The sequence below is a fragment of the Pogona vitticeps genome, chromosome 2, assembly GCF_051106095.1.
Source record: "Pogona vitticeps strain Pit_001003342236 chromosome 2, PviZW2.1, whole genome shotgun sequence".
Classification (NCBI taxonomy): domain Eukaryota; kingdom Metazoa; phylum Chordata; class Lepidosauria; order Squamata; family Agamidae; genus Pogona; species Pogona vitticeps.
Genome location: NC_135784.1, coordinates 172,548,221 through 172,575,052, shown reverse-complemented (window position 1 = coordinate 172,575,052; position 26,832 = coordinate 172,548,221). Strand labels below are relative to the sequence as shown.

The following is a 26,832-nucleotide window of genomic DNA, read 5'->3' as shown; positions in this document are numbered from 1 at the left end:
ACAGTTCTCTTGACAGATCTCTTGAGAGCAGCCAGTGGCAAAAGATTCTGCATGGCATTTCTACCATCATAACTGGATTTCTTCTGGTAGAAAAAGTTTCTCCCTGTCTTAAACTCCCTTCAACCTCCACTTGTTTGAGTTAGGATAAACTCCTCAGATAATATTCTGGACTTACTACTGTTCCTTGCCATTACAATTGCTGTTAGCTTTGCTTTTGTTTCGTGTCGCATAACAAAACTCATTTTGTATAGTGTCTTGAGTAAAAGTTTTGAAAGATTTACTGTTTCATTTTTCAAGGAAAACAAATGTCAGCGTTGCCTAAGAAGCTCTTTCTTGAATAGATTCAAAAGTGCTGTTCTGTCTCTGCATAGATATTTGTGCTGAACCTTTGAATGTGAGCCACAAACAGGAAATAGCTAGTTTTAATCTGAATGTTTAGAAGTGCCTGACATGATGGTGCGAGATGCATGTGTACATATTTGTGTATCTCCCTCCTTACTCCAAGGAGCTTAGGTCCACCTTTTCTCCTCACAGCAACCAGATGAGGTTAAAATGAGGAGCTCAGGTCACCCAGTTCATGTTTGCTTCAGGGCTTGCGTGTGAATCAAACCCTGGGTCTCCCTGGTCTTCGTCCAACCTGCCAACCACTGCACCCGAGCTTGAAAAAAATATATTTTAGAAGGATAGTCACCAAAAGTAAATTTTCCAGACTTAGCACTGAAGCATGACACCAGTTCACTGTGTGCTGACATAACGTAGTGAAAGCAAAGGCCCAACATGATGGAAACCAGGATGCCCTTGAGTAGAGAAGACATATCCCTATGTTCAGAAATTTATTTCCCTTCTAAGGAAAGCTTTTTTCCCTATGAGAACGAGTAAGATTGTGTCATTGGAGAAAACCCCTGAGGTAAAAGTCAAGCCTGTTCCCTGCCCTTTATGATCTCATCCACTTGAGAGTCAATTCTGATCTTAAATGGTGTCGTCCCAACACGGGCCCTGTCTCTTTATTTCCACCACCGCCTAATGTAATTTTGGGAACTGGCTTTTATGGAGAGTGAGGAGCAGAGGGACAGAGATAAAAGAGGGAGAGATGATAGCTTCCAGAGATGTAGCCACTTAAATCTTGTAGCTGTTTTTTTCCCCCTTTTGTGAATGATACCCTTCTGAGTGATTAGGGCAGTAAAGATCTGCTCAGTTTGTCAGTCGTCCCCAAGGATATTGTGGGTTGTCTCTGCCTTTGGAAGAATCCAAAAAATGCTAATGTTTGGACTTGTGTCATGTGAGCTATTGTGATATCATAATACAGAAGCAGAGTCCATTTTAAAAAAAGATTTAAGAACACATCCACAAGTTGAATAGGTTGTGCTGCTGTTTTCCTGGGATTGTGAGCTGTCTGCAGGTTCTCACGTTTTGAGAGGGTACCAGCCTTTCTCTGGATACTCAGAGGACGTTATCTTGTACATCAGCAGGCACCAGTTCTAGGTTGCACATCACATTTGATTGAAGGGATCATCTGAACCACATGGACCTCCACGTGTTGTTGGTGGTTATCAAAACTTTTCAGTTACTTTAGATCAGTGGTTCCCAACCTTGGGTTCCCAGATGTTCTTGGACTACAACTCCCAGAAATCCTGGCCAGCATAGCTGGTGGTGAAGGCTTCTGGGAGTTTTAGTCCAAGGACACCTGAGGACCCAAACTTTAGAATCACTGCTGTAGACAGTTAAAAATCTTTTAGGAGTTAAACTGTAAAATTAACATGGTATACTGTTTGAGGTAAAGGAGATAAATGTTATGGACCTACATTTCTCATCATCCCTCCCCACCAGTCATGCTACCTAGGCCTAATGGGCATTGTAATTCAGCAGTGCTAGAAGGAGGCCTGTGGTCTTCACCCCTCCTTTAGATATAAGGTCATATCTTGGATGCTGTGCATGTTGCTGCTGAATGCAATGGTATGTGATTTGAAGCCTAACTCATATCTTGGTACTTCTCATGAAACCTGCCTTAAGGCAAGACTAGAAAAGGAACACACCACCTAAGTACACAGACATTTTTTTTCTTTTCCTCTTCCAGGTGGGTTCTGGTGCTGGTGAAGGCTTCACTGTCAACATGGCTTGGACAGGTGGCCTTGACCCCCCAATGGGAGACCCAGAGTACTTGGCTGCTTTTCGGTAAGTCTTCTCCTAAGCTCCTGGACTATTTGTTGTGCCAGTACTTCTGATGGATCTTTCTTGCTTTATCCTAACAGAGCCACCTCTTAATAGCTTTTCAGAACAAGTGGAAGAAGCAAAGTATAGGTTCTGGAGAAGTTCTGCAAATGGCTTGATGGAAATCTTGACCCATATGGACAAAAAAAAACCCTCAAAAACTGGATCATCTCTTTCTACAGAAGGAACAAATTTCCTGTTTGGAAACTGTTTCTCAAGCTTGGGGCTCTCCATCAGCTGTGGCCATGGACCGGCTTCTTTCTAATTCCCATTTTATAGGGGTAGTTGCTGCAGTGATAGGTAGCAACTCTTCTCCTCCCCCCAAAAAGGTATTCCAAAAATTTAGACGAGGTGGAGGTATGAAACCAAATAAGGAGGACTCATGGGAAAAGAAGCAGCCCCCACCTTCTGTGGAAGCCCAGTAGGAATGAGCTGCTTCCCTGCAAAATCAGCTTCTGCTTTATTTCTAAAGTTGTGTGACTGGAGACCTCATTCTTCTGGATCTTGCCATAGATATTGTCGAGGTTTAGCTACTAAACAAAGCAGGTGTTGCCTGCATCAGAACTGAGAACCTGAACAAACAAAAGCTTAGTTCAGTTCTCCTTATCCAAGGCTTAAAAAAAAAACTAAAACATTTGGATCAGCTCCCTTCTTGCTCATGTGAAAACTGGAGTGTGGCTTATTCTTAACCTGGAGATATCATGTTGGGAACCTTGGGCCCTGTAGGAGGAGCCTAATTTGTGGCTCCTCCTTCATGGCTGCATTGCCTCAGTTTCTTGCACAGCCTGAAACTTCCCACAGAATGCTTGAAGTACAAAGCAGTCCTGTAGAGCATTTGGAGATGTTCTAAAGCCTTTGCATCTCTTTGTTTGTTCCATTCCTTACAACCAATCTGCAATGTTGGTTAATCTTGCTGATCATATGCTGTAAAAAGGAAGTTGATTAAGGGTGGTGCAGAGTAGCTACCTAATGATTGAATAGCAGAAACAAAACTGGAGACTTCATGGATTTTTAGCCGCTTATTTTTAGCTAGACATGATGGCGTTCAAAGCAGCGCAAAGTGTGGTGCTTATATACCACCCCATCGTGCTTAGAGCACTCTCTGGGTGGTTTGCAATTTAATTATCCATTCTACATATTGCACCTTCCCCCGTGCAAGCTGGGGTCAGATTTGATGAACTCATAGGTCCCCTTTAATTCCATCATTCTGTGATCCTTCACTATTTGTTATTCTAGCTAGCACGGATGGGGGTTGAGATCAAGATTGACTACGCCTCTCCTGACCCCCCCATGCTTTTCAAAGAACCATTCACACCACTGCTCATTGCATTAATGGCGCCATTTTGAGATTAGCCACCCACTGCATGAGTCCACAGGCACGTGGTCAGCTTCACAGCACCCTGAAGAGGGGGGACGCTGCAGCAGCTCCCACACTGCAACTAGACCGTGAGAATGGGGGCCCTTCCAGTGTGCGTTCACCACATGGCCTGAGCCAGCACCACCAGGATTCAGGCCTCCGTGAAGGAAGCCAACTGCGCTTGGCCACCGCCCAGCTTGGAATCACGCATCCGATCCGTGCCAAGCCTGGGCTTTGGCGAGAGGCCATCCTCCCACAGCTGCCCGGCATATGTGCTTTGATTGCACTTGAAAGGCCTCTATAAATAGTCCTCCCCTCTTCCCGGTTCTTTGGCTGCACGCAGAACTGCAGCTCCCAGGCCCTGGGCCGAGCGTGGCTCTTTGAGGCCCTTGCCAAGCGCAACCCGGCTGATGGATGGGCCTTTGGGGAAGGCCGGGGCTTTTGTCCCATGGGGCAGTTTTGGGGGGCCTGTCAGGCTCTCTGGAAGGGGGCTGGGAAAGGCTTGCACCGTGGGGTGTCTCCAGAGCAGCTTGAGTCCAAAGCCAGCTTCCCCTTTGCCATGGCTGGGAAAGGGTCCAAACCTAGGATCTGTCATTGTCTCACGGGGAGTGCCAAAGAAGAGTCTCCTGGTGGAAACAAAAGACTCTGGGTTTCTTCCATGCAGAGGCAGAATATGTGCAAGTATACCCAGAAGTCTGTGAGGGACAAGAGGAGTAAGTGGAGAAGCAAGATCTTCTGAGCTTCTTATATGCCGTTATTGCCGGGGGGGGGACTTTTTTTTGACGAGTGTGACGTATAATATAGGGACAAAACTCTGCCTGGCTTAACATCCTGTTTGGATTACTGCGACACGCCCTACATGGGTCTGCCTTTGGAAGCTGTTTGGAAACGTCAGCGGGCCCTGTCTGCTGCTGCTAGACTGCTGGCTGGAGCTGGCTGCAGGGAGAACTGATACCCCTTGGAACCGCAACTTTGTTGGCTCCCAGTCCATTCCTGGGCACAATTCAAAGTGCTGGTTTTAAGTTATAAAGCCCTAAAGAACTTGGATCTAGGCTAGTTGAAAGGGGCCCTTTCCCTGGGTCCTGCTGCCCTCACAGGCAGGCTTGGTGTGGACATACTATAAGACCGGACTTTCTCAGTGTCTGCTCCCGGGCGGAGGAACTCCCTTCCACGGGAGACCAGGCTGGATCCTCTGCCTTCTGTCCTTCTGCTGGCAGGCAAAGAGACCGGCTTTTTCAGGCAGGTTTTTAATAAGTAAAGTCTGTAAATTATTGCTGAAGAAGGGATTTTTGAGGGACAATGGTTATTTTGCCTTTTTAAAAGAAGCATTTGTCTCTGGTTTTATTTTATTTTTCAAATTTTTACATTTTTAATACTTAAATGTTTAATCGTTTTAAAAGAATATGATTTTTATGTTTTGCATTTATTAAATGTTTGTGGTTTTTTTTTTAAGCAGCTGTAAGCAAAAGGCTAGAGGATTCTAGGAGTTGTGGTTGAAAAAAGTAACTTTGCTGAGCACTCACTGTCAGAGATGCTGACTAATCTAGCCTGGTTCTGTTTTTCCCATTGCAGAACGGTTGTGATGCCGATTGCCCATGAGTTCTCGCCAGATGTGGTGCTGGTCTCAGCAGGCTTTGATGCAGCCGATGGCCATCCTCCCCCACTGGGAGGTTACAAAGTCTCAGCCAAATGTAAGGCCTCCTCAGTTATCTCCACCAAGGGGACTGATTGGGAAGGGTAGCCCGCAGCCAGTGAGATGTAGAATACAGTGTCCGCTAGCACCAGGTGACTCGTCCAGGCAGCAGGAGTTCCTTGTTCAGTAGACAGGGAGAAGATACACACCCCTTTAGGGCCGTTGCTGGTTGCTCTTTCTGCCTCTATTTAGCATGCAGAAGCTGCAGCAAACAGAGTCCAAGAGACTGAGCCACAGTCTGGCTCAATGTCCCAAAGACAGCCAGAAAATCAACCCCTGTACGTACTTAGCAGTGTATATTTGGAATACGTTTTGTCAAAGAAGGGATTACCAAGGTCTGGTTAGAACACCAGTGCAGAGACTCCGATGCAGTTCCTTGCAGAGCTGGGAGTGCAGGCTGATTCTAGATCTGCAGTGCTCAGATGCCCCCCTTGAACCCCCTTGTGCCCTTCTGTCCAGAATTACCATAGTCGTCATCAGTGGTGGAATCAGCACTTCAGAGCTTGTCTTCTGAATCAGCCTTACGTCCGTGTTGGATGGATGATCATCTGAGAGAGAAAGAGAGAATACTCAATACACTTAGCAAGAGAGCAGTTTATTGAAGGTAGCAGCCTATCTTTCACGGTACTACAGAACAGTGTGTGTGTGTGTGTGTGTGTGTGTGTGAGAGAGAGAGAGAGAGAGAGAGAGAAATGTAGAGCTCCATCCTCCCAAGAGAGAGAGAGGAAAAGCCAGAGGTTTGGCAGAATAGCGGGAGGGCTGTCACAGAGATTGATCCAGCACCTGCCACCTGAGAGAGTTGCCTCACTGTGCCCGAGGGAAGTTGACAGGCCCTGGTTGACAGGGAGTCCCATAAGGGCTAACGCTCTGGTCCCCTTTGGCTTTCTCTGCAGGTTTTGGCTATATGACCAGGCAGCTGATGAACGTGGCTGGAGGGGCCTTGGTCCTTGCCCTGGAAGGAGGCCATGATCTGACAGCCATCTGCGATGCCTCAGAAGCCTGCGTCTCTGCCCTGCTGGGTAACGAGGTGAGTCGGAGACCGTGCTTCACAAACCAAAGAAGATCATCCAGGCCTCATTCTGAGGCAGAATGTTATTCTAGGGCTTGTTTTCACTACTAAGCCTCAACTGTAGAACATAGGACAAAATAATGGATGATTTCTCACAGTAAGAGATCGCCATTTCCTCACAGAGACAGTCTTAAATGGAGAGGTCTCTACAAATGAGACCTGGGTGAAAGTAGCATGTAATCCATTTTTTCCATGAAATCTAACAAAGAATGAGACTAAAAATCAGCAGCCAAATGATAAAGAACATAAAAGAGATGGATAGAAATGAGGCAAAACTCAAAACGACAGGATCAAACAGGGTCTCACAAGGTACTGAAGTGGCAAGAAAGAGCCAGCCACTGGATTGGGCGATGGGGTGTCTAGATGCTGTAGTCTAAAAAAAGTAACTTTCCTAAGCTCTCCTCCTGTGGTAGGTTGTAATAAAGCCTGGATGTGCAAAACAGGGTTATTTGTCTTTGTTGGGAAGTTGGCAGAAAAATATTCTCCACAGAAAGAAATGTTAATGTGATGAAACCTTTCCTACAGTATGTGTCTATCCCAATCCCATCCTACCATTTTTCCATGAAGCATCAGATGGCGGGGATGTTCTCCACCCATTCTCTTCCCAGAAACAGCCCTGTGAGGTAGTGTCATCCAGAGGGGGGAGATGTGCCCAAGACCAACCAGTAAGCTTCATGGCGGAATGAATGTAAAAACGCAGGGAAGGATCTGCTCGATTAGATCAAAATCTTATCTTTGCCCAAGAATGCCTCTTCAGGGAAATTGCCTTCTTCCACTCTTCTGTCCCACAACTGGAATTCAGATACTTGCTGATCCTTGGACTTGACTTGTTTGATTTATTATATGTCTGCAGCCAGCCATTAGCAAATATTTTGTGGGCAATTTACAGAACAATGTAAACGTATGAAATTCTATAATTGAAAACAATGGCTGACAAAATGCAGCGTTCAAAAAGTTCTTCCAATAAAGACAATAAGGCAATAAAAATCGGCTCAGATTTTTAAAACCTTATTGAAACCGCAAGAATCCAAGGAATATTTAAAAGGCTTCAGTAAATTAGAAAGGACGTCACCTAAGACGGCATCAAGCAGTCTTCTCCAAGGCGGTTGGTCCATAGCCAGGGTCCCACTATGGTGAAAACCCTCTCCTTAGCAGCCACTTTATCCATTTTGCTTGGCAGCGATATGTGGGACAGCCCTCCCACAAGGCCCTTAAATAGAGATAGGTACCTATGGGTGAAAGCGATCTTTCAAATTCATTGGGCCCAAGTCCTTTGGAGTTTTACCGGGAAATGTTAGTGCATTAAATTGGTCCTTCAAATGGACTGGGAGCCAGTGCAACTGTTAAGAAGCACAGACATAATATGACTGAAGCACCGAGACCTCCTTAATATCCTGCTTCAGGCAACACTGTGGGGCCAGCAGGGGCACCCTCCCATATGTTCTTCCTGACTTTCCCGTCTGTTCCCCTCAGTTTGAGGATAGGGCTGGGTGTGATATGTGAGGGAGCTAGCTTGGTCCCTCAGATGATGTGGAGAACCCTACCCCATGACTGGTGGAGGAGGAGGTTTGAGCCCCAATTCGGTTAGTTTCTGCACATAGAAAAGAGGAGGCAGATACGAGGTACTGGGCTTGCCCTGTCTGCTACGGTGTGCAGTCTCAGCCTTGTGTGTTTTGTACACATCACAGCAGTGCAGTAGACCTGTCTCTTCTTCTCCCCACAAGCCTGAACCGTTTGAAACTGCGCTGATTTTTAATTTGTTAAATTGTGCGTGCCCACCAGTCCCTGCGTGTTTTGCTTCCTACAAAATAAAAAGGAAACAAAAAATCCCTCCTTTGTGGAAGTCAGTGCCAAAGGAGTACAGGCAAACTAGTATGGCAAGCTGACCAAGTTAATTAGTAAACAAACCAGTAAAGTTCTAGAAAAGAAATCAAGAGAATCAGGAGCAGTAAACAGAACAACAAAGGTTTGCAGAGCATACTTAAAGACCTTCTCTTCAAAGTTTAAGAGCGGTCTTTGATTTTTCCAGCTAACCATGTCAATTTATAGCCAGAACAGTTTTTCTATGAAGTAGTCACTATATCTAAGGTTAGTGATAGCTATTATTTACTGTGAAGGAATGGTGGTGTCCAGGTGCCCATCTTTGCTGCACAAACAAATCATGAACCTTTCAAACTTCAGTGCAACATGCCTTCCCTTTTCCTCATAGTGTGAGTACAGTGATCACAGTGCAGTTCCAAAGTTGCAGCTTTTGCACCACCATCATCCTGAGGATGCTTTTTTATGACTCCAGGAAGCTTCACAATTGTGAGGGTGCATGCATGGGACCTACTGATGAGCCTGGCTTAGTCAGTTAGAGACATTGTATGGCTCTGTCTGAAGAAAGATAGTTGTCTGCAAAGAAGCTGTTTTTATTTGTTCAAGAAAATGTATGCAACAGGAGTGAGAATCAGGCAGCCCATGAACCATATATAGCCGATGAAGGTCATTCGGGGGGGGGGGGGGTGTGTCTCAGAAGCCCTTGAGAGCACCTTGTTTGAGCAGCACTCCTTTCAAAAACAGGAGGGGAGTTAAAATCTAGAAGTAACTTCTAGTTGCATCTGAAGGGGTTGGTGTTGCCCGCAGAGGATCTTGGGACAGGTGATACAGTCTCCAGAGTTTGTCTACCCCTGTTGTATAATACTGGTACACACAGTCAGGTATCTTGAGATTTCATCCAGATGCGTACATTTTAGAATACATGCACTGAGAAAAGCAGCTGCCTGAAAACCCCTTTGTGTTTCCATAGCTGGAGCCCTTTCCAGAAGAGATCCTCCAGCAGAAGCCCAACAGTAACGCCGTGCGCTCACTGGAGGCTGTGATCCAGGTGCAAAGTAAGTGGGGAGGGGGTCCTTCCTGAACATCAAGGAAGAAAAAGAGGTGGGGGTGCGGGTGGACTTGCCCACGGGGGGCTGTTTCAGTCCCTTACCCTTTTCTTTGTCCACCATTTAGTCTCTCAAAGGGGTAAAAATGGCACTTTGTTGATCATTTCATCAATCATTTAGAAAGGGGGCATAGCACGAGGTTTCATAAACCTGGCATGGGTGGCAGCCTGTCAGTGCAAAGGGTGGAAAGAGATGGGACCATTTTTTACAATGCAAAGGGAACGGGAAATACCTGACAAGGGCAGCTTTTCCTGGTGTGGCGAGTGCATGGTAAAACTTTTTCTGGACTGTGCTGCTTCTTCCCATAAGCCTGGGCAGAAAGACCTCTGGCCTAAAGGCCAGGTAGAGCCCACCACAGGAATTCTCCCTAAGTCATGCTGGTCTCTCTCCAAGGGACTTCTCCTTTACAGCACTTGGCTCTGTCCATTATTTTAAACCCAGGTCTTAGTCAATGGAACTCTATCCCCATCGTGGCTTAGATGGGCTCTGTCAGCTGGGGCTCTGAAGAAGTGTCTGAAGACCAGTCTCTTTGGTCAAGGATTCCAGGACGGAAGGCCTTCATCCTCCACTTTCCTGTCTGATTCTGATTCTGAAACCTTTAAGAGCATTCACAAACTACAACAGCACTAGGAAAACGGGAGAAGTAAAATTACACAAATTAGAAGCAAGAAGAAGGGGACAGTTTCCAGAATTACAGATAGAAAACCTGCCACTTTGCTGTCTTTTAAACTTTGACAGAAATCCAGCATTGCATTAGCAGCCACTCACAAGTGCGTCGGAATGGTCTTTCCCCTGCATCCTCTGGCTAGCTGCACTGCCGGGAAAAATGCTCTGGAGGAGTTTGAGAGCATATTTTGAGGACATAGGGGCACAGGGCCTAAGGAAATGTGGAATCACTTCTCTCCCAGCTCTACTACCGGAAGCAGCTTGCATGTAGTGGAAGAACCTCTGAGGTTCAGCCATTTGCATTTCTCATTTAATAAGCAAATCTTTGGGATTATCACTAGTAAGTGCTCTGTCATAAATAAAAAAAAAGATACAACATAGCTCAGTTTCATACTGCAACCCCTGAAGAGCCATGACATTCAATGGATTGACCTTGGAAAACCACTAGAGCTATGCCATTTGGCTGTTTCGGACCCCAAAGGCCCCAGTTCTCCATTCTGGGAGTCCCAGCTGACACACAGACACTTACAAACACATGAATGTGGCTTACCTGGGAGAAAGGCCTAAACTGGGAGGAGGCTTTGTGGCTTAATGAGACCTAACTCCACCTGGCTTCTTGTTCAAAAAAGGAAGTTCTCACCAAGCACCAGAGAACCTTCCGTTTTTAAACAGGAGGCTAGGTCTCTGCCAGGGCATGAAACCTTCCAGCTTAGGCCTAGGTGCCTGTGGAACCTCCTTTTCTGAACAAGAAGCTAGGTGGAGCTAGGCCTCAGCCAAGCTGCAAAGCTTTCCTGTTGGCGACTTTCTCCCAAGTCAGCCACCTATAGGTGTCTGGTCTGTAAGGGGAGACTCCCAAAGTGTAGAGTTCTAGAAAAGCAAATGGCACATCTCTCCCAGCTACAATTTCAGCCCTAACATCCACTACGGGGATGCCAAGGTGAAGGAGAACCATCTTTGTCAACCTAATAGAAGCTTGGAAGACAAGTGGAGACACAGAGGATCATTCCAGGCTGGAGGCAGGCATTGCATGATGGGTTGTTCCCTTGTATTTTAACAATAACAACCTCCCAAAAAATATCCCCCCAAACCTAGAAAACTAGTTGCTGAAACTATGGTTATCCCAACATACTGGTTCTCCCTCCTTAATTCCAGGTCCAGGACTAAACCAGTATGCCATCTTTCATCCACTATCTAACGCTTCTAAGTCTAGGAGTAGCTTTTATACTGTGACCTGCTGTTTCTGCATAGGCCAGTTCTGAGAATAGCTGGAACTCAAACAGAGACATCCCTGCTTCTCAAGAAGTTGCAGTCAGAGAGCATGTCCAAGTCAGCTGCTTTGGGGATCATACCAGAGCTCTGAAAAATTCCTCTTTTGGACTGTTGCCTCCTAAGATTCCACAGTCAGCTTTGAGCTGTAGCCCCAAAAATGTAATTTTTCTGAGCTGTGGGTCTTGGTGAATAAATACTGCTGTTGTACATCAGCTAGTGGCATCCTGCATTTGTGAAGCTGGAATCCAGACTGCAATGTTTATAGAAGTTAGCCTTTCCTCTGTGCAGCATGCATCGGTCCCTTTTTAAAACAACACTAGCTACCCAACAGTGAGCCTGTCTCTTCTGTTCCAGGCCAATACTGGAGCTCGGTGCGACGCTTTGCTCCCACAGTGGGCTACTCATTCATGGAAGCACAGCAACACGACACGGAAGAGGTGGAGACGGTGACAGCGCTGGCCTCGCTTTCCGTGATGGCAGAAAAGAGGTGATGTGTTGCATCTTTACTCCAGCTGGGGTACTCTGGAAGCTGTGATCCAAAAATGCAACTTGCCAAGCGAAAGCCTCAGGCAGAAGGCCTTGCCTCCTAACCAAATGCCAAACACCATTCGTTGTTTAGAATAAATATTTGGCCCTTTAAACCTTACATCACAAACAATTCACAGGATGGAAACAAAGACTTGAAATGTTTCCCAAGAACAAAAGGCATCCCACCACAGCCATTCTCCCTCTTCAGTGTGTGAACAGTTTCAACAAATGAAGCTACAGTGGGGTCTCTACTTAAGAACGTCTCTACTTAAGAACAATCCAACTTAAGAACAATCCAATTTAAGAACAGCTCCATTTGCTACATTTTGCTTCTACTTGAGAACAGAAATCCAAGATAAGAACAGGAAAAAAAAACCTTTCCTGCTCTTTTTTAAGGTCATCTTAGGTTAAAAAAAAATTCTCCCCCCAAGTGGTAGAGTACGTATTAACCAGTTTTGCATTAGTTCCTATGGGAACTAATGCTTCAATGTACGAACGCACCTCTACATAACAAAAAAAAACAGCCAGAACGGATTAATTGGTTTTCAGTCCATTCCTATGGGAAATTTTGCTTCAACTTAAGAACGTTTTGACTTAAGAACACCATTCCAAAACGGATTAAGTTCTTAAGTAGAGGTTCCACTGTAGTTTCTATGGCCGGAAAAGAGCAGATACAGATTAAATGGTTTTCAATGCATTCCTATGGGAAATGCAGATTCAACGTAAGAACTTTTCAACTTGAGAACCACCTTCCAATACGGATTAAGTTCTTAAGTAGAGACCCCACTGTACAGCGTTTCTTTTTAGAAGGCAGAGCATTTTGTGTCTCACGTTCATTGAGATGATGGCATCAGGTTCACGAGAGCCCTAACCCTAGAGAAGAGACATCCACCATTTTGTGGAGAGTCAGTGGGAGAGAGTCAGGGCTCACTTTGTCACTCTTCAGCTTCCAGATCCCTCATGTCAACAAGACCACAGTGGATGCTAGCCGTTGTCCCTGAAAAATTAATTTTCCTATCCCTTGGATATAGTAGATGATAGATACAGGCCTAGGAAATGTGGGTTCCAATGCACACTCCCTCAGTGGAGTTCAGTTGGTGGCCTTGGTCTGATGTGCCTGGCAAGGTGGTTGAGAGTATAAAACAAGATTGTGCTGATACATTGCCAGAAGTTCATTGCAGAAGATAGAAAACAGATATGGCTGACTAAGGTGGTGCTGGCCTGCACCAACTAGTTCATGATAACTGTACTCCCTTGTACCCAATAAATATAAAGTATATTGTGTGCTCAGGAATCTGCTGTCCATATTGGGAGACTGGAACAAATTTGCAGCTGTCTGCTAGCGACCATTTCAGAATTGTATGACACAAAATGTATGTGTTTTGCCCTTTCCACCTTAATCAAGAGGTAGGCTTTTGCTGCTTTGTGGATCTTCTGCATAGTTTTCAAGAGCAGTCACATACAAAGTGTGTTGTGGGAGTCAGTCTCCGAAGTTATGCATGCACATGCAATAGGGCTGTGAGGTGAGATGCACCCTGGGGGGGTGGGGGTTGGAAACAGTCTTATTATCCTTTTTCTATTTCTCTGACAAAGCTACAGCTGCCAGGGTTCCTTGGGAAGAGGGAATTCCTGTTAAAATTGCCTGTGTCTAAGGTGTCAGTAACCACTGGGATCCTCCAGACCTTGTGACTTTCCCAGTGTATTATCCTAACTATTCTCTCCTGGTTTTCTCTGCTTTAGGCGGCAGGATGACCCAATGGAAGAAGAGCCCATGAACCAGTGAAGGCGTGTTTCGTCTGCCCAACGGAGACACAGCTTCCTCTGTGGCTCGTTCCTCCTGTTACAGTCCAGGCTCCTGCCTACTGCGCTGCCCACATTACCTGGAGCCACAAAGCTGGAAAACTGACTCAGAGTTCCAATAGGGACTTAATAGATGGGGCAGATGGCAGATCCCCCAGGTTTAGTAGCTGCCCCTGGGCACTGCCCACATGTGGATTCCCACAGGACAAAGCAGTCATCCCAGACCAACGGTCTTCCATTCTGGGAACCACAAAAGTTGTCTGGTGGGACACAGGAGACTGGATAACGGACTGCAAAACTGGAGCGTTTACTCTGACGTTGGGGTGGTGACTTTTCCCCTCCAGAACCAAAGATGTCCCACAGACAGTTCCTGCTGGGGGAAGGCCAGGAGGCTATTCTCTTTCTCTAGGCGAGACCCGTTCCCTTCATCCTGGGCATCTCTCTTCATCAAGGGGATGGGGCTTGTAAGAGGAGAGCTTTCAGAACCACCCTTTGATGTCCAGCCGCTGGCAGCATCTTTGAAGACTGACCCTGCCCAGTTCCTGCTTAACCACTGTCCCGAACCTACCCCCTTTTGGGTCTAGAACCTCTTTAATTTGCACTATATACAGATTGTTACAGATGCAGGCATGGTCTGCTTTCCATTGGACTTTGTGGGGAACAAATTGCTCCTTCTCCTGGAGCCAGGCCCTTGACCTTCGGCATCCAGATGCAAAGTCAATGCACCGCTCCCTCCCCCCTTGCAGTTGTGTGTGCCCCTGGGATTTGCTCTGATCCATCAAAGTAGGCAGCCTTCTTCCAAAGAGCACACTTTGGCCGGAGGCGGGGGAGAGAAGGGAGGAGAGAAAGGAAGCAGGGCAGTTTGTTCTCTGTCATCCCTATTAATTTGACTTCCTGTAAATCTTTCTATTTGGGGGAATGTGTTGGTGTTTTTTTTTTTTAATTCCCCTGTTTATCAACAAGGAAATATACGTACAGACATGGATCTAATCCTTACTCTATCCATGAAAATGTGCAGGCTGTGCCCTTGCATAGAAGGGTGTGGGTCCTATACAGATGTCATGGCCTCATGGCTGTTTATGACAAGGGAGCTAATCTTGGAGCTACCAGCATGACAGATGTTTTAGCAGGAAAAATAAAAGGCACTTCCTTGTAGTTAAAACAAAAAAAATTGCAGATCCCATGCAGTGAACATGCCTGACGGTGTCACACACTTCTTTTTTTAAAAAATGGCTTTGTGTTAAGTTCAGTCAGCCTGTACTGAAAACGCCACAGTCAGTGACACCTTCCCAAGGCGTAGATGGCTAGGTGCCTATGACAGCCATCCACTATATATATAATGAATTATTTTCTTACATTCGAATATTTTCCACATGTGGGCTATTTACCATGTTCAGAGGGGGCCCCTAGTTCTTCCTCTTGGTGCAGAGGTGCAGAAGGAGAAGAGCTACATCATTTGGGGGGGGGGTTTCAGAGGGAGGGGGGTTGCTGGCCAAGACATGGGGCAGGATGCAGTGTACAGTCCATGTATAGAAATGCTTTTGGATCTAAACCAGCCAGTAAATTGAGCCTTTTCTGCAACTCAAGTTTTTGTTTTGTTTTGTTCGGGTAGGGGGGAAATTCTTGAAAGCAAGACTTTTGTTCCTTCACCTGGGCTGTTTTCCCACTCGCCAAACCTGAATCAAGATCTCAATTAGAAACTGTCCCAGCTAAGTAGGGAGCACCATGATGATGAGGAAGGACGATGGGAAAGGATGTTGGCAAGGACTGGTTCCTTTGCATCACCAAAAGACTTTTTAAAAGTTGGCTTAGCACTGGAGGAAGTAATACATTGGCTGTAGGTCTAATTTCTGGGGTCCACCAACTCCGTCTTCTTCCACCGCCTGAGGAAAGACTCTGCCCTTCCAGTCTGAAGGATTCTGTGATACAGGAAAGCATCCTGGTGACCTCAAGAGTCATAGAGAACATCAGCAATAGCTGCCAAATTTCTGTGTGGGTGGTACAGCCCCTGATCATTCGAGAGATCTTGTGCATCCCACCTGTCTTACAGAGAAATCCCAGAGGGGGGAAGGGAGAGAGAGCTGCACGCAAGATGACTTGCCCCTTTCAAAGTCCACCACTGCAGCCGGAGCAAGAGGAAGGGACATCTTTTTCTCCAGTAAGAAAAGGTTAATACCAGCTGCAGATGACAGTGTTTCAGTGCCATGTTGGAGTCCAGATTTCCGGCATAAATCTGGAACAAGGCATTCTAGCCCCTTCCACCATTGGAAAAGTATCACTGGGGTCACCAAATCAGGGTTGGGCATCACTGGAAAAGCTCCATGGGCATAGATCTAACAGATCTAGGTCCATGGAGCTTTCTTCAAACATACCAGACATCCTGAACAGAGCTTTTCTCTGCCAGCAGATGATTGCATCCTAAACCATTCCCAACTAACCTCCATTGGAGGTCAATAATTGATCTGCCCATCATTTTATAATAATTTTTTTTGCTAACATGATTTACATACCATATTTCAACAAGTTCCATACAGAGCCAAGACTGCTGACCTTATTCATAAATAACACTGTTTAAAAATCCAACTGAGAACAAAATTGCAATTCTACCTAATAAATCTAGTCCTGTGTTGTATGTTTATTATTCAATAAGTTTGGATGGCGCTCAGTGTCTAGTCGCGCTGGCCATGTGACCACAGAAACTGTCTTCGGACAAACGCTGGCTCTACAGCTTGGAGACGGGGATGAGCACAGCGCCCTAGAGTCGGACCCCACTGGACTAAATGTCAAGGGGAACTTTTAACTTTACGTAAGTTTGGAAAGTAATAAGGTTCTGCCTCCATGAAGGGAGGGGTCAGCAGGTGGGCAGTTGAAGTAATCAAAAGTTCCTTGGCATTAAAGAGTCCTTCGTTTTGTTTAGTCGTGTCCAACTTTCGTGACCCCATGAACCAGAGCACGCCAGGCCCTCCTATCCTCCACTGCCTCCTGTAGTTGTGTCAATTTCATGTCGGTTGCTTCGCAGACACTGTCCAGCCATCTCATCCTTGGTCGTCCCCTTCTCCTCTTGCCGTCACACTTTCCTAACATCAAGGTCTTTTCCAAGGAGTCTTCTCTTCTCGTGAGATGGTCAAAGTACTGGACCCTCAGCTTCAGGATCTGTCCTTCCAGTGAGCACTCAGGGTTGATTTCCTTTAGAATGGATAGGTTTGTTCTCCTTGCAGTCCAGGGGACTCTCAAGAGCCTCCTCCAGCACCACAATTCAAAGGCATCAATTCTTCGGCGGTCCGCTGTCTTTATGGTCCAGCTCTCACTTCCATACGTCACTACAGGAAAAACCATAGCTTTGACTATTCTGACTTTTGTTGGCAAGGTGATGTCTCTGCTCTTTAAGATGCTGTCAAAGTTTGCCATTGCTTTCCTCCCAAGAAGCAGGCATCTTTTCATGGCTGCTGTCTCCATCTGCAGTGATCATCGAGCCCAAGAAAGTAAAATCTGTCACACACTCCATATCTTCCCCTTCTCTTTGCCAGGAGGTGATGGGACCAGTGGCCATGATCTTAGGGGTTTTTTTGTTGTTGTTTTTTTGTTTGTTTTTTGGATGTTGAGCTTCAGACCGTTTTTTGCACTCTCCTCTTTCACCCTCATTACAAGGTTCTTTAATTCCTCCTCACTTTCTGCCATCAGAGTGGTATCATCTGCATATCGGAGGTTAAAGAGTCCTAATGAGTTTCAAATTGCATTTATTAGAAATAAGAATTTAAGCAAATCACAGTAAAATCCTGTGCATGTTTACTTACGAGAAAGCATATCTACCTGGGAGTCCACTGGAGCCATGACTGAATAGTCCTCTTTTTGTCTACACTGCAAGCAACTATGTTTGATCCCATCGCTTTCCCCCATTTCAGTGAACATGGTTAAGAAAGCGGAAGCAGCTGAAAATGGCTCCCACACCTGGATAGAATCAGCAGCAAGTGGTTCCACCCTGTTTTCCTTGTCAGCATATAACAGGTCTAACACAGAGACTCACCTTGTCACCTCCACAACTTGTGCACTCCCGCATTCTGAAAAACAACCACCTGCCCCCATCACCCTGTTCACCACAGAGAGAGGGGGGGGATTTTTTACTTACAGATATGTTGGACTTCCAACTCCCAGGAGCTGTAGCTACTTTAGCCAGGCCTAACAGATCTTGAATGGATTGTGGGACATGATGTTTAAAACATCAGGTGACGGGCTTTTGTTCATAACCAGCCCCAACAAGCATTGTTTAGGGAGGATTCTTTGAATGGCTGTTTGCTGAAGAGACCCTGCAGACTGGATGAGCTGTGTGGAGCGAGAATGCTAGCCATAGAGTGCCATGGTGGCCTCTCCCTCTCCCTTCCCCCCCACCACCCCGAGCTTTGCATAGGTGGTAGAAAATTCTTCTTCCTGGATCTTTTCTCAAACATTCCCCTTTTCTCTGTTGAGCCTCTTGTTGACAAGAGCATTGAGTGCTGGCACTGGCAAACTGTTGTGGGAGGTGACTCCCAGTACAATGGGGCCACCATCCGGTGAACCATGCTGTACCTCTTAGCAGCTGTTTGTACAACAAGTCAAGCAGGAAACTTCAGAGATGCAACAGAGCTAAGTGATGAGGGCTTCTGGGAGTTGCAGTTCAAATATCTGGGAACCCCAGTTTGGGAACCAATGGTCTATAGGCATTTTGCCACCACGGGCAAGCAGTGCCTTCTCACACCCACCCAGCAATTTATTTTTGTAGCATTCAACTCTCACTGTTGGTGCCTTCTAAATTTATTTATTTACAATTTTAGCCGCACCATTACCAGTGGCTTCTGGGTGGCTTCTGGTGCCCCGTGGCTAAACTCCATTTGCTCCACCCTCTTTATAGCCTCTTTATAGCCCTGGGGCTTTCTTCTATAGGGCTTAATGAAACTTGTTGGATTTGCTGAAGACAGGGGAAAGGGGGCTTTCCAGAGCCAGACAGAGCAGGCAAGCGTAAATGAGCTCAATCCCTGAATCACTGATGATGTCCAGTCTGGAGTTGATGTTTGTAGGGAGAGGTTGTGAGGTTCATGGAGTGGCGGGGCCAGCTTGCCACACCACATTAGACTCCTGCCATTGGAGAAGCGGGAAAGGGAGAGGCTACAGAAAGAACAAGGGCAGCAACAGGAAATGTGTTGCAAGAGGAACTGAGATACCATTAATTGATTCCAGATTATTAGTTATCAGAACTGTTTGGGTGTTTCACGATGGGCTTAGAATAGCTGGCCTTTAAGTGTGATAATTCACCAGTTATGAAGTCTGCAAAATGAAATGTCTTTGTAACGAGCAGCCAACACTTTTACAACAAAGTAGAAATTCTAAGACCCAACAGAGAAAGAGCCACAGGAGATGGGAAATGTTGGCCTGGGCCCCTTCATCATCTCCCAAGCTCACCACAGCCTCAAGGAGAGAAACTAATAGCAAGAGGAGTGTACATTTAGGCCTGTAGACAGCACATGCTGTATACTGATGTATTCTGTAAGTGTGTATGTGTTTCCACATTGTCTGGTGCAGTGATAGGAAGAGAGAAGTTTTTCAGATGTTAGTTGCACTACAACTCCTATCATCCCCTATTATTGGGTATGCTCCTGAAGGCTAAAGAGAATGGCAGTCCAGCAAGATCTGGAGGGACACACATCCCCCACTAGAGGCGTGCAAATATATGTGGGTGTTTTTGGGTACAGCTCCCAGAATTTCCCAGGCAGTGATCGGCACACTTTTATTCCTCACCCTGGTCTGGCCCAAAATACCCCCATTATTAGGAAACTCTATAAATGAGTTAACTGCCCCTCCTTTCCACACACATGATTCAGTCTTTTATTATTACTGCAAAGAAAGCAGGAAGGATTTTGGAAATGGAAAACTGCCTTAAACTGAGTCACACCACTAAGTCCAACTTGCCTAGTATTGTGGTTCTGACTGGCAGCAACAGCAGGACTTCGGGCTCTGCCTTGGAATTGCTGATAGCCTCCCACCTAAATAATAAACCAATCCAGTTTCTCCTTAGCTTAGGGAATCACGCAAGGTCACATGTGTTCTTAGTGGTACCAACCAACATGCCTCTCTGTTGGCAGAATGAAGATTGTAAATCACAGACTAAAACCGACCTCTTGTCTTCCTGTCTGTGAGACTGCACAGATGTCTGATAACATTCACGATTTTTTGAACTGCTTGGAAGGAATCGTCAACCTAGATCCCATGAGAGACTGACTTTTCAGCTCAGACGCAGAAGGTTGTTTTGTGGAAAAGCTCAACATACAATTTGGGCCAACGCAGAGGTTTGTGAGGAGGAGATACACAGGCAGCCGTGCTGTGCAAGCAGAGGCAGTCTGTGAAGCTGTGGAACGGAGGGCCTGAGGCAGTGTGGTTGCGACGGGGCTGATGCGAGAATTATTTTGCTGCCGGAGGCAAAGGACACCCCCCCCCTTTTCATGTGGACAGTCATTTGAATGTTCCTTCAACACAAGCTATCAGACAGGACAGCACTCCTTGTTCATTGCACTGAGCAGGTTAATTTAAGGGGCACCAGACACAGCATTTGCCCTCCCCAAAATATCTCCTATTGCTCCTCAACCACCACCTCTTACCTGCTGAGGCAGGTACCTCACTCTGCCTCATGGTCTCTGTGTGAAGGTCTCTATGTGAAGATAAATCAGAAACAAGCATTCCTTTTTGGGGCACAAGTTAGGACATTTGCCTGAGTTTTCTGGGTAGCGATCTTTAGGTTTTGTGCGCTCTGCTCTCTCAGCCACTCACAGGTGAGCAAGACCACCTCCTGAAGCACTCCACGTCCACATCGCCAAGATAGCCATGAACAAACACAGTCTGCTTGAATGAGGAAACCTCTGAAACCTTGGCAAATAAATACATTAAAACCATGTTAGCCTTTGCATTTTGCCCTGGTGGCCACCACTCCTTTTTCTGAAAACACCTTGTAGAAACCTCATCCATGCCTGGCTTTGTGGCCCTAGCCCACTCCCCTTGCAACCCAAGTCTGCACCTATGCCAGCCATTCAATTCCTCAGGTGTGCAGCTTCAGCAAAGGAGGGGAAGTGGTGGAAGGGCTTGCCCAAACCATGTGGAAGAGGGCACTTAAACAGCTTGTGATATTTACCATGCTAAATCATACCCTGACCTTCTGCCTCTCACCAGGTCGGTTTCATTCCATCACCACTTACAGCTAAGCTGTATTTTCAGAGACAGGACACTTGTGGCCCTCAAGATGTCATGGGACCACAATTCCTAGCCTTCCTGACCCCTGGTTCGGCCTGAATGGAACTGAAGTCTCACAAGATTTGGAAGGCCGTCGTTTTTTGTTATCTCTATCCCTTTGTTAAACCACCTGGCCTGCTTCTGCAGGGCACCTGAGAAAGATGGCAGGGAGGAAGAAACCACCACATTTCCTGTTGTGACCATTCTTTGGTGTCAAACCACCTTCAATGTCTGAGGCTGAGGATGACCTCATAATGGTCAACACACAGAGGTGATCTGGAATGACTGGGCTGAAGAGCCGATGTCATAATAGTCCAACCTAAGAGTAGTTGAAAGAGAATCCCATTAGCTGCTCTGTACTGAAGCAAACAAGAACTTCCTCTAAGCTGAGCAGGAGCTACTCTGACTGTGCTTCAAGATAATAGCAGACATTGTCTCTCGGCATGTGAGCAGTTGAGCTTTTAACAGGAAATGTTGAAGATTTAAGCAATGGACTTGTTCATACAACTATAGTCTCTTCCACCACTAAGCTGTTGCATCTCACAACGGGTTGAAAGTATTTTTAGACCAAGAATAGGGAGCTGTAATTCTCCAGATGTTTCAGGACTACAGCAACCAGCAGTCCTAGCAGGTATAACCAGTTATGAAGGAGTCCTAGGCCCCAAACATCTGGAAAGTCAACGCTGTCCACTCTTTTTATAGATCAAATTGTAGAGCACTGGAGAGAAAAAGGTCCAGGGAATGATCTTTGTGTCCTGTCCTGGGAAATGTCATGTGAGAACGGAGGCCACAATCTATCAGCAACTTTCCTGTCAGATGATACATCGAAAGGTGAGCAAGATTGAAAGTTAGGGCTTGTTGAGGTTAGGCTTTAGATTCTGAGGAGAGGGTGACCTCTTTTTTAACTCAATAGTATCCAAAAAAGGAAAAGAGCCGCTGGTTCTCATGCAGAGTTCAAAAACAAGAATGCATAGTACCTTTTTTTAAAATGGCTCTGGGTGTAATTACACAACTGGAAAAATGCAAATGATCCACTGTAGATTCACAACCGGGAAGTTGGGTTTCCCTGGGTGAATTTGCTTTAGCCAACCAGACAGGTATCAAGAGAGGATTTAAATTGGCAATCAGCTCTTGTCTGTGGTTTGTTAAGGCAGCTTCTTCTGTAGCCATCCAGATTTGCAGGAGGCACAGCTCCTGTTTGATCAGCTAAAGCAACTGGACTTCCACCAGCTAAGCAGGTCCTTATAAACAAGAGCTGGTAGTCAATTTCCTCCTTGGTCTCTCTTTTCAGGGTGGACATACACACACACACATTAGTGCCCCTTTGCTTGAGAAGCTGGGAGAACCAGATTCTGGTCGCCTATTCAGTCATGAAGCTGCTTTGGCTCAGGCAATCACACGGCCTGAGCCAAGGCAAATGTATTTGATTGCAAAAGTAGCAGATCCAGCGACAGAGGGAGAAAGTACATATTAGGGAGGGGACATTCCAGGCTTATTCACATTGTCTTGTACTCTGTGCAGTCAGTGGAAAATAATGCATATAATCCCAATCTCAGAGCATTTCTCATATTCCTTACTAAGGCAGTCATGCCCAATGGTACCAAAAATAGGGGAGCTTTCAAGTCCTGCAAAACTTTTCTTCAGACCAGGTTAATTTTTGCATTTCTTGTGTCCTCTGCCCATCCCTAAACAATACAATACTTGGTCTGAAGAAGAGTCCTACAGAAGCTGGAGGCTTGCCTTTTTTTATGATGATTTTGTTGTTTAAAATGGCATTAACCAGCTTTTTTTGCACATATGTAAATTCTTTTGAATGTAAGCGGCAGACACACACACACACACACACACACACACACACACACACACACACACACACACACACACACACACACACACACACACACACACACACTTTTTACACCTTAATAATAAACGTACCATACAGATATACAGCAGGTGAAGCTTTTCCAATCCCCTTATTTCCATGGCTGCAGAAGTTTTACAAACTTTATTTAATGTGCCAGGCTGCTGAAAGAGATAGAGGAGGCAGGCTACTGTATAAGGCAGAACTGACAACACTAAGGTTGAATTAATCCAAATATTATTTTGGTACAAGTGCATTGGTTCGGTTTTGAATTTTGGAAATGACATACAAAAAGCAGAACTTCAAGGTTGGTTTACAAAGCTAATTACATATAATCCAAGGCACAGCAAAATAGTTTGTTACTGTTACAGTTGCATTTTTTAAAGAAGTATCCCATTGTGCTTTCATTATTTAAAAAGAATAAAATGATTAATTTTCAGTTATTCTTTTAAGACACATTAAAATGCAAGTTACTAGCTTGCAGTACAAAACTATAACAAAGTACTCAGACCAAATACAAAAGTAACTAAAACCAGTTACAGTGGAACTGAAAAAGGAGGTGACCCATGGTTACATTACAGCTGCAATAGCAATGCCTTACTTACTGTAAGAACAACAAAAAAAGGAAATAATTTGCAATTAAGCAATTATTTCTAATGTCTGAAAAGCACCATGTTGGCTATAAGTAAAATTCTGACATCTGAATTAGATGTTTTATGAGTCCAAACTAAATATAATCAAGTAGATTATACATGGAAGCATATGTTAAGGCAGCAGGAAAAGAGGAAGACCAAATACAACATGGGCTGACTCCCTAAAGCAGTGGTCCCCAACCTTGGGCCTCCAGATGTTCTTGGACTTCAACTCCCAGAAATCCTTGCCAGCAAAAGTGGTGGTGAAGTCTTCTGGGAGTTGTAGTCCAAGAAAATCTGGAGGCCCAAGGTTGGGGACCACTGCCCTAAAGGAAGTGCCAGAGAGTTGAGTCTACAAGAGCTGAGCTCGGCAGTGGAGGGCAGAACCGTTTGGAGAGCGCTCATTCAAAGGGTCGCTATATATCAGAGGCAACTTGACAGCACATAACAACAATCTGTAGGTGTACAGGCAAAGGGCTCCCAATCCCAGCATTTTTTTAAAAAAAAATCTGCAACTATTAGAATACTACAGCTAGTACAGATGGTGGCTCAGAGTTGTCTTCTCAAAAAAAAAAAAAAAAAAAAAAAAACACCTTTCCAATCTATGGCTAAACAGAAATTCAGAAACAATTGCTGTGATTGCAATAATTTAAGAAGGAATCCAGAGTGTCTCATAAAATCGGGAAAGGCTAGGAGATCTCTAGGCCCCCTTAGCCTGCTGCCGAAATGCAAGCAAACTGTGGGTGCCATGTCCGAGCCCCCTGGCAACTTGTGCTGGACCTCCAGAAACGGAGATTTTCAGGAACACGGCTATTATTCATTCAATGCCACACAGAGCGTGAAACCCAAAGATGATGCTGACATTCCTCTTCCTTTAACCACCACTGCTCCTGGGTTTTTAAAGCCTTCAGATTCGCAAATGCTGGCTGCCATCCTACTATGCCGAGGATCAATGGTGACGGCACCATCCCCCAGCAATTTTCATTGTTATTTTAATTTAAAAATTCATAATTACCCCCTGCTCTCAGACTCCACTCTGATGCTTCCCAGCGATTTCTTTTCTCCTGGGGAAACCTTTGGGGACCTCAGGATTTGAGGATGGGGGCTTTAATATCAGGATATCAAGGCTGGTGGTCCAATCTGGCAGTGACAAGGAGGAGTGGTGGTGATTTTCCAATATTAAAGGCTTCCCCAGGGCAAAAGAGAGCTTTGGAACCTGAATGGGATGGGCAGGATGTTTTAGATTAAATTAAAATAAAGATTAACATCACTAAGTGATGACATCATCCTCATTTACATGCTACAGTTGCGCCAACTGGATTTCAGCCAATAACTGCTGATCAGAATCTTTCCTTCTTTGCCAGTGGAGAGATTTGCCTACACTTGCTGATTTTCATAAATCAGTGGTTTCCAACCTCGAGTCCCTGGATGTTCTTAGACTAAAATCCCCAGAAGCCTTCACCACTGGCTGTGCTGGCCAGGATTTCTGGGAACTGTAGTCCAAGAACATCTGGGGCCCCAAGGTTGGAAACTGCTGCCATATGTCACGGGGTGGCCAAAGTGCTACCACTTCCTGGTGTTGGGTGGACTGCAACTCTCATCAGTCCTCACTAGTATTGTCACTAGCGAAAGATCATGAAAGCTCCACGCCAGTAATGTCTGAAGGGCAACAACACTTTCCCAACCCATGCTGTTTGGGAAAGGCAACCATCCTTCTGATGCCTTGGGGTGCAGTGGTTAAACTGCAATACTGCAGCCAAAACTCTACTCATGACCTAGGGTTCTATCCCAGATAGTCACCTCAAGGTTCACTCAACCTTCCACCTGAGGTTGGTAAATTGAGAGCACAGCTCACGGGGTGGGGGTGGGGAATGTGTAGCCTGCATAATTAAAGTGTAAACCATGCAGAGAGTGCTTTAAGCACTACGAGGTGGTATATAAACAGTACACTTTGGATTTTTTGCTCTAAATTGTACCGGCATACCTCAGTTTATGAATTTAATGCGTTCTCCGGGGATGTTTCATAATGCGAAAAATTTGCAAACTGAAACACGGTTTCTCATAGGAATGCATGCATGGGGGCAGTGTTATAAACCTCCCAGAGGCAATGCAAACTTGCTTCGTATTGTGGAAAAAATTCATAAACCAAGGCATTATTTTCAATGGATTTTCATTCGTAAACCGAAAATTGCGTGAACCGAGGCATTCGTAAACTGAGGTAACACTGTATCTATTCCAGTCCCCGCTCTGTTCCTCATGTTGCATTTTTATAGTTCATAATTCTGTTGGTAGGTTACAAAATCTATAAACCAGACAAGAACTTAGGTTTGTTGGTTTTTTAAAAAATCCGAATAACAAGCATGTTACATTTATTGAATACATGCCCTTTTGTCAGCCTAAACCATCTTACATTATGAGAAGATGATCTGTTACAGTAGGGTAATCAAATTATGCCAAAAAAGCAAAGGACTATAGGAAGCTCCATTTTACTGCCTATGACTATTTGTCCAGCTAGTTTTAACTACTGCGCCTGATGGTGGTTTTTGGGCAGAAAAGTTCCTCATCCCATCATTGACTTGATGATCCCATCAACCAGAGAGGCCCCAAACTCAACCTCGGGTCGTCTAGAGCAGTGGTTCCCAATCTTAGGTTCCCAGATGTTCTTGGACTGCATTGCCCAGATATCCTGGCCGGCACAGCTAGTGATGAAGGCTTCTGGGGATTTTAGTCAGAGAACATCTGGGGACCCAAGGTTGGGAACCACTGCTCTAGAGGCAAAGACGCAAGTGTTATAACCACTGAGCTTTAGTCTTTCATGGAAGGTCTGGCATCTTTGGATAGAATCACCTGCTTTATACTTTAGTTCTATTCAGCCATTACATAATCCAGTGGTTTGAGCAAGCTTAGAAGGGGCCACCTGGCACACCTCTCCATTGTCCTTTTCTTCCCACAATCAACACCAAGTCTGAAAAGAAAAATCACCAGCTCAGTTGAAGACTCTGCTTGAGTAAGAACCCTGGAAACTGATGACCACGTAAGTAGAAACATCTCATTTTCAGCCTCAGTAGAGGCGCAAGAAGAAAGTAATAATGGGGGGGGGGGGGGCAGGACTAGGTGGTTTTCTCTAAACTTGTTCAGACCACCAGATTCTTTAATGCCTGAATAGGACTCACGTTAACACCTGTGGTTCACCTCACTGAAAGAATCCTGGGAATTGTAGTTCTTGTGAGGGTGCTTAGAATTCAGTCTTAAAAAAAATCTTTACCATCAGAAACACCTATCCAAATCCTAACAGAACTAATGCTTCCCTCGACAGAAGGAAATGACTTCTTAAACTTGCTCGTCTGTCTGTACTTCTGATATATCCATGTTATATTACTTGGTATCTCAGCCCACACCATGTTGCAGGAGGGAAAAGCTTCAAATCTTGGACCAGAGGTTCTCAACCAGTGGCACATGGAACACCAGTGGAACGAAGAAGTGGTCTTGATGGGATGCAGGTTTTCATAACATTTTCTCCAGCATGTGAGCCATCTCCTGTGAACCTCACTTGCTATGACCTTTTTGCACA

At 45.4% G+C, this 26,832-nt stretch overlaps 1 protein-coding gene across 11 annotated transcripts in view; it reads left to right on the top strand.

Moving 5' to 3' along the window:
• The window catches only part of HDAC7 (histone deacetylase 7), a 225,291-nt gene extending 210,196 nt beyond the window's left edge, over positions 1–15,095 (top strand). For all 11 annotated transcript variants that reach the window (XM_072991255.2, XM_072991254.2, XM_072991257.2 and 8 more), the window contains 6 exons: positions 2,075–2,172; positions 5,138–5,256; positions 6,152–6,285; positions 9,116–9,200; positions 11,541–11,673; positions 13,455–15,095. In XM_072991255.2, coding sequence (XP_072847356.2) covers positions 2,075–2,172; positions 5,138–5,256; positions 6,152–6,285; positions 9,116–9,200; positions 11,541–11,673; positions 13,455–13,497 — 612 coding nt within the window. In that variant the 3' untranslated portion in view covers positions 13,498–15,095. The remainder of the gene's footprint in view (positions 1–2,074; positions 2,173–5,137; positions 5,257–6,151; positions 6,286–9,115; positions 9,201–11,540; positions 11,674–13,454) is intronic.
• Positions 15,096–26,832: the final 11,737 nt, after the last annotated feature.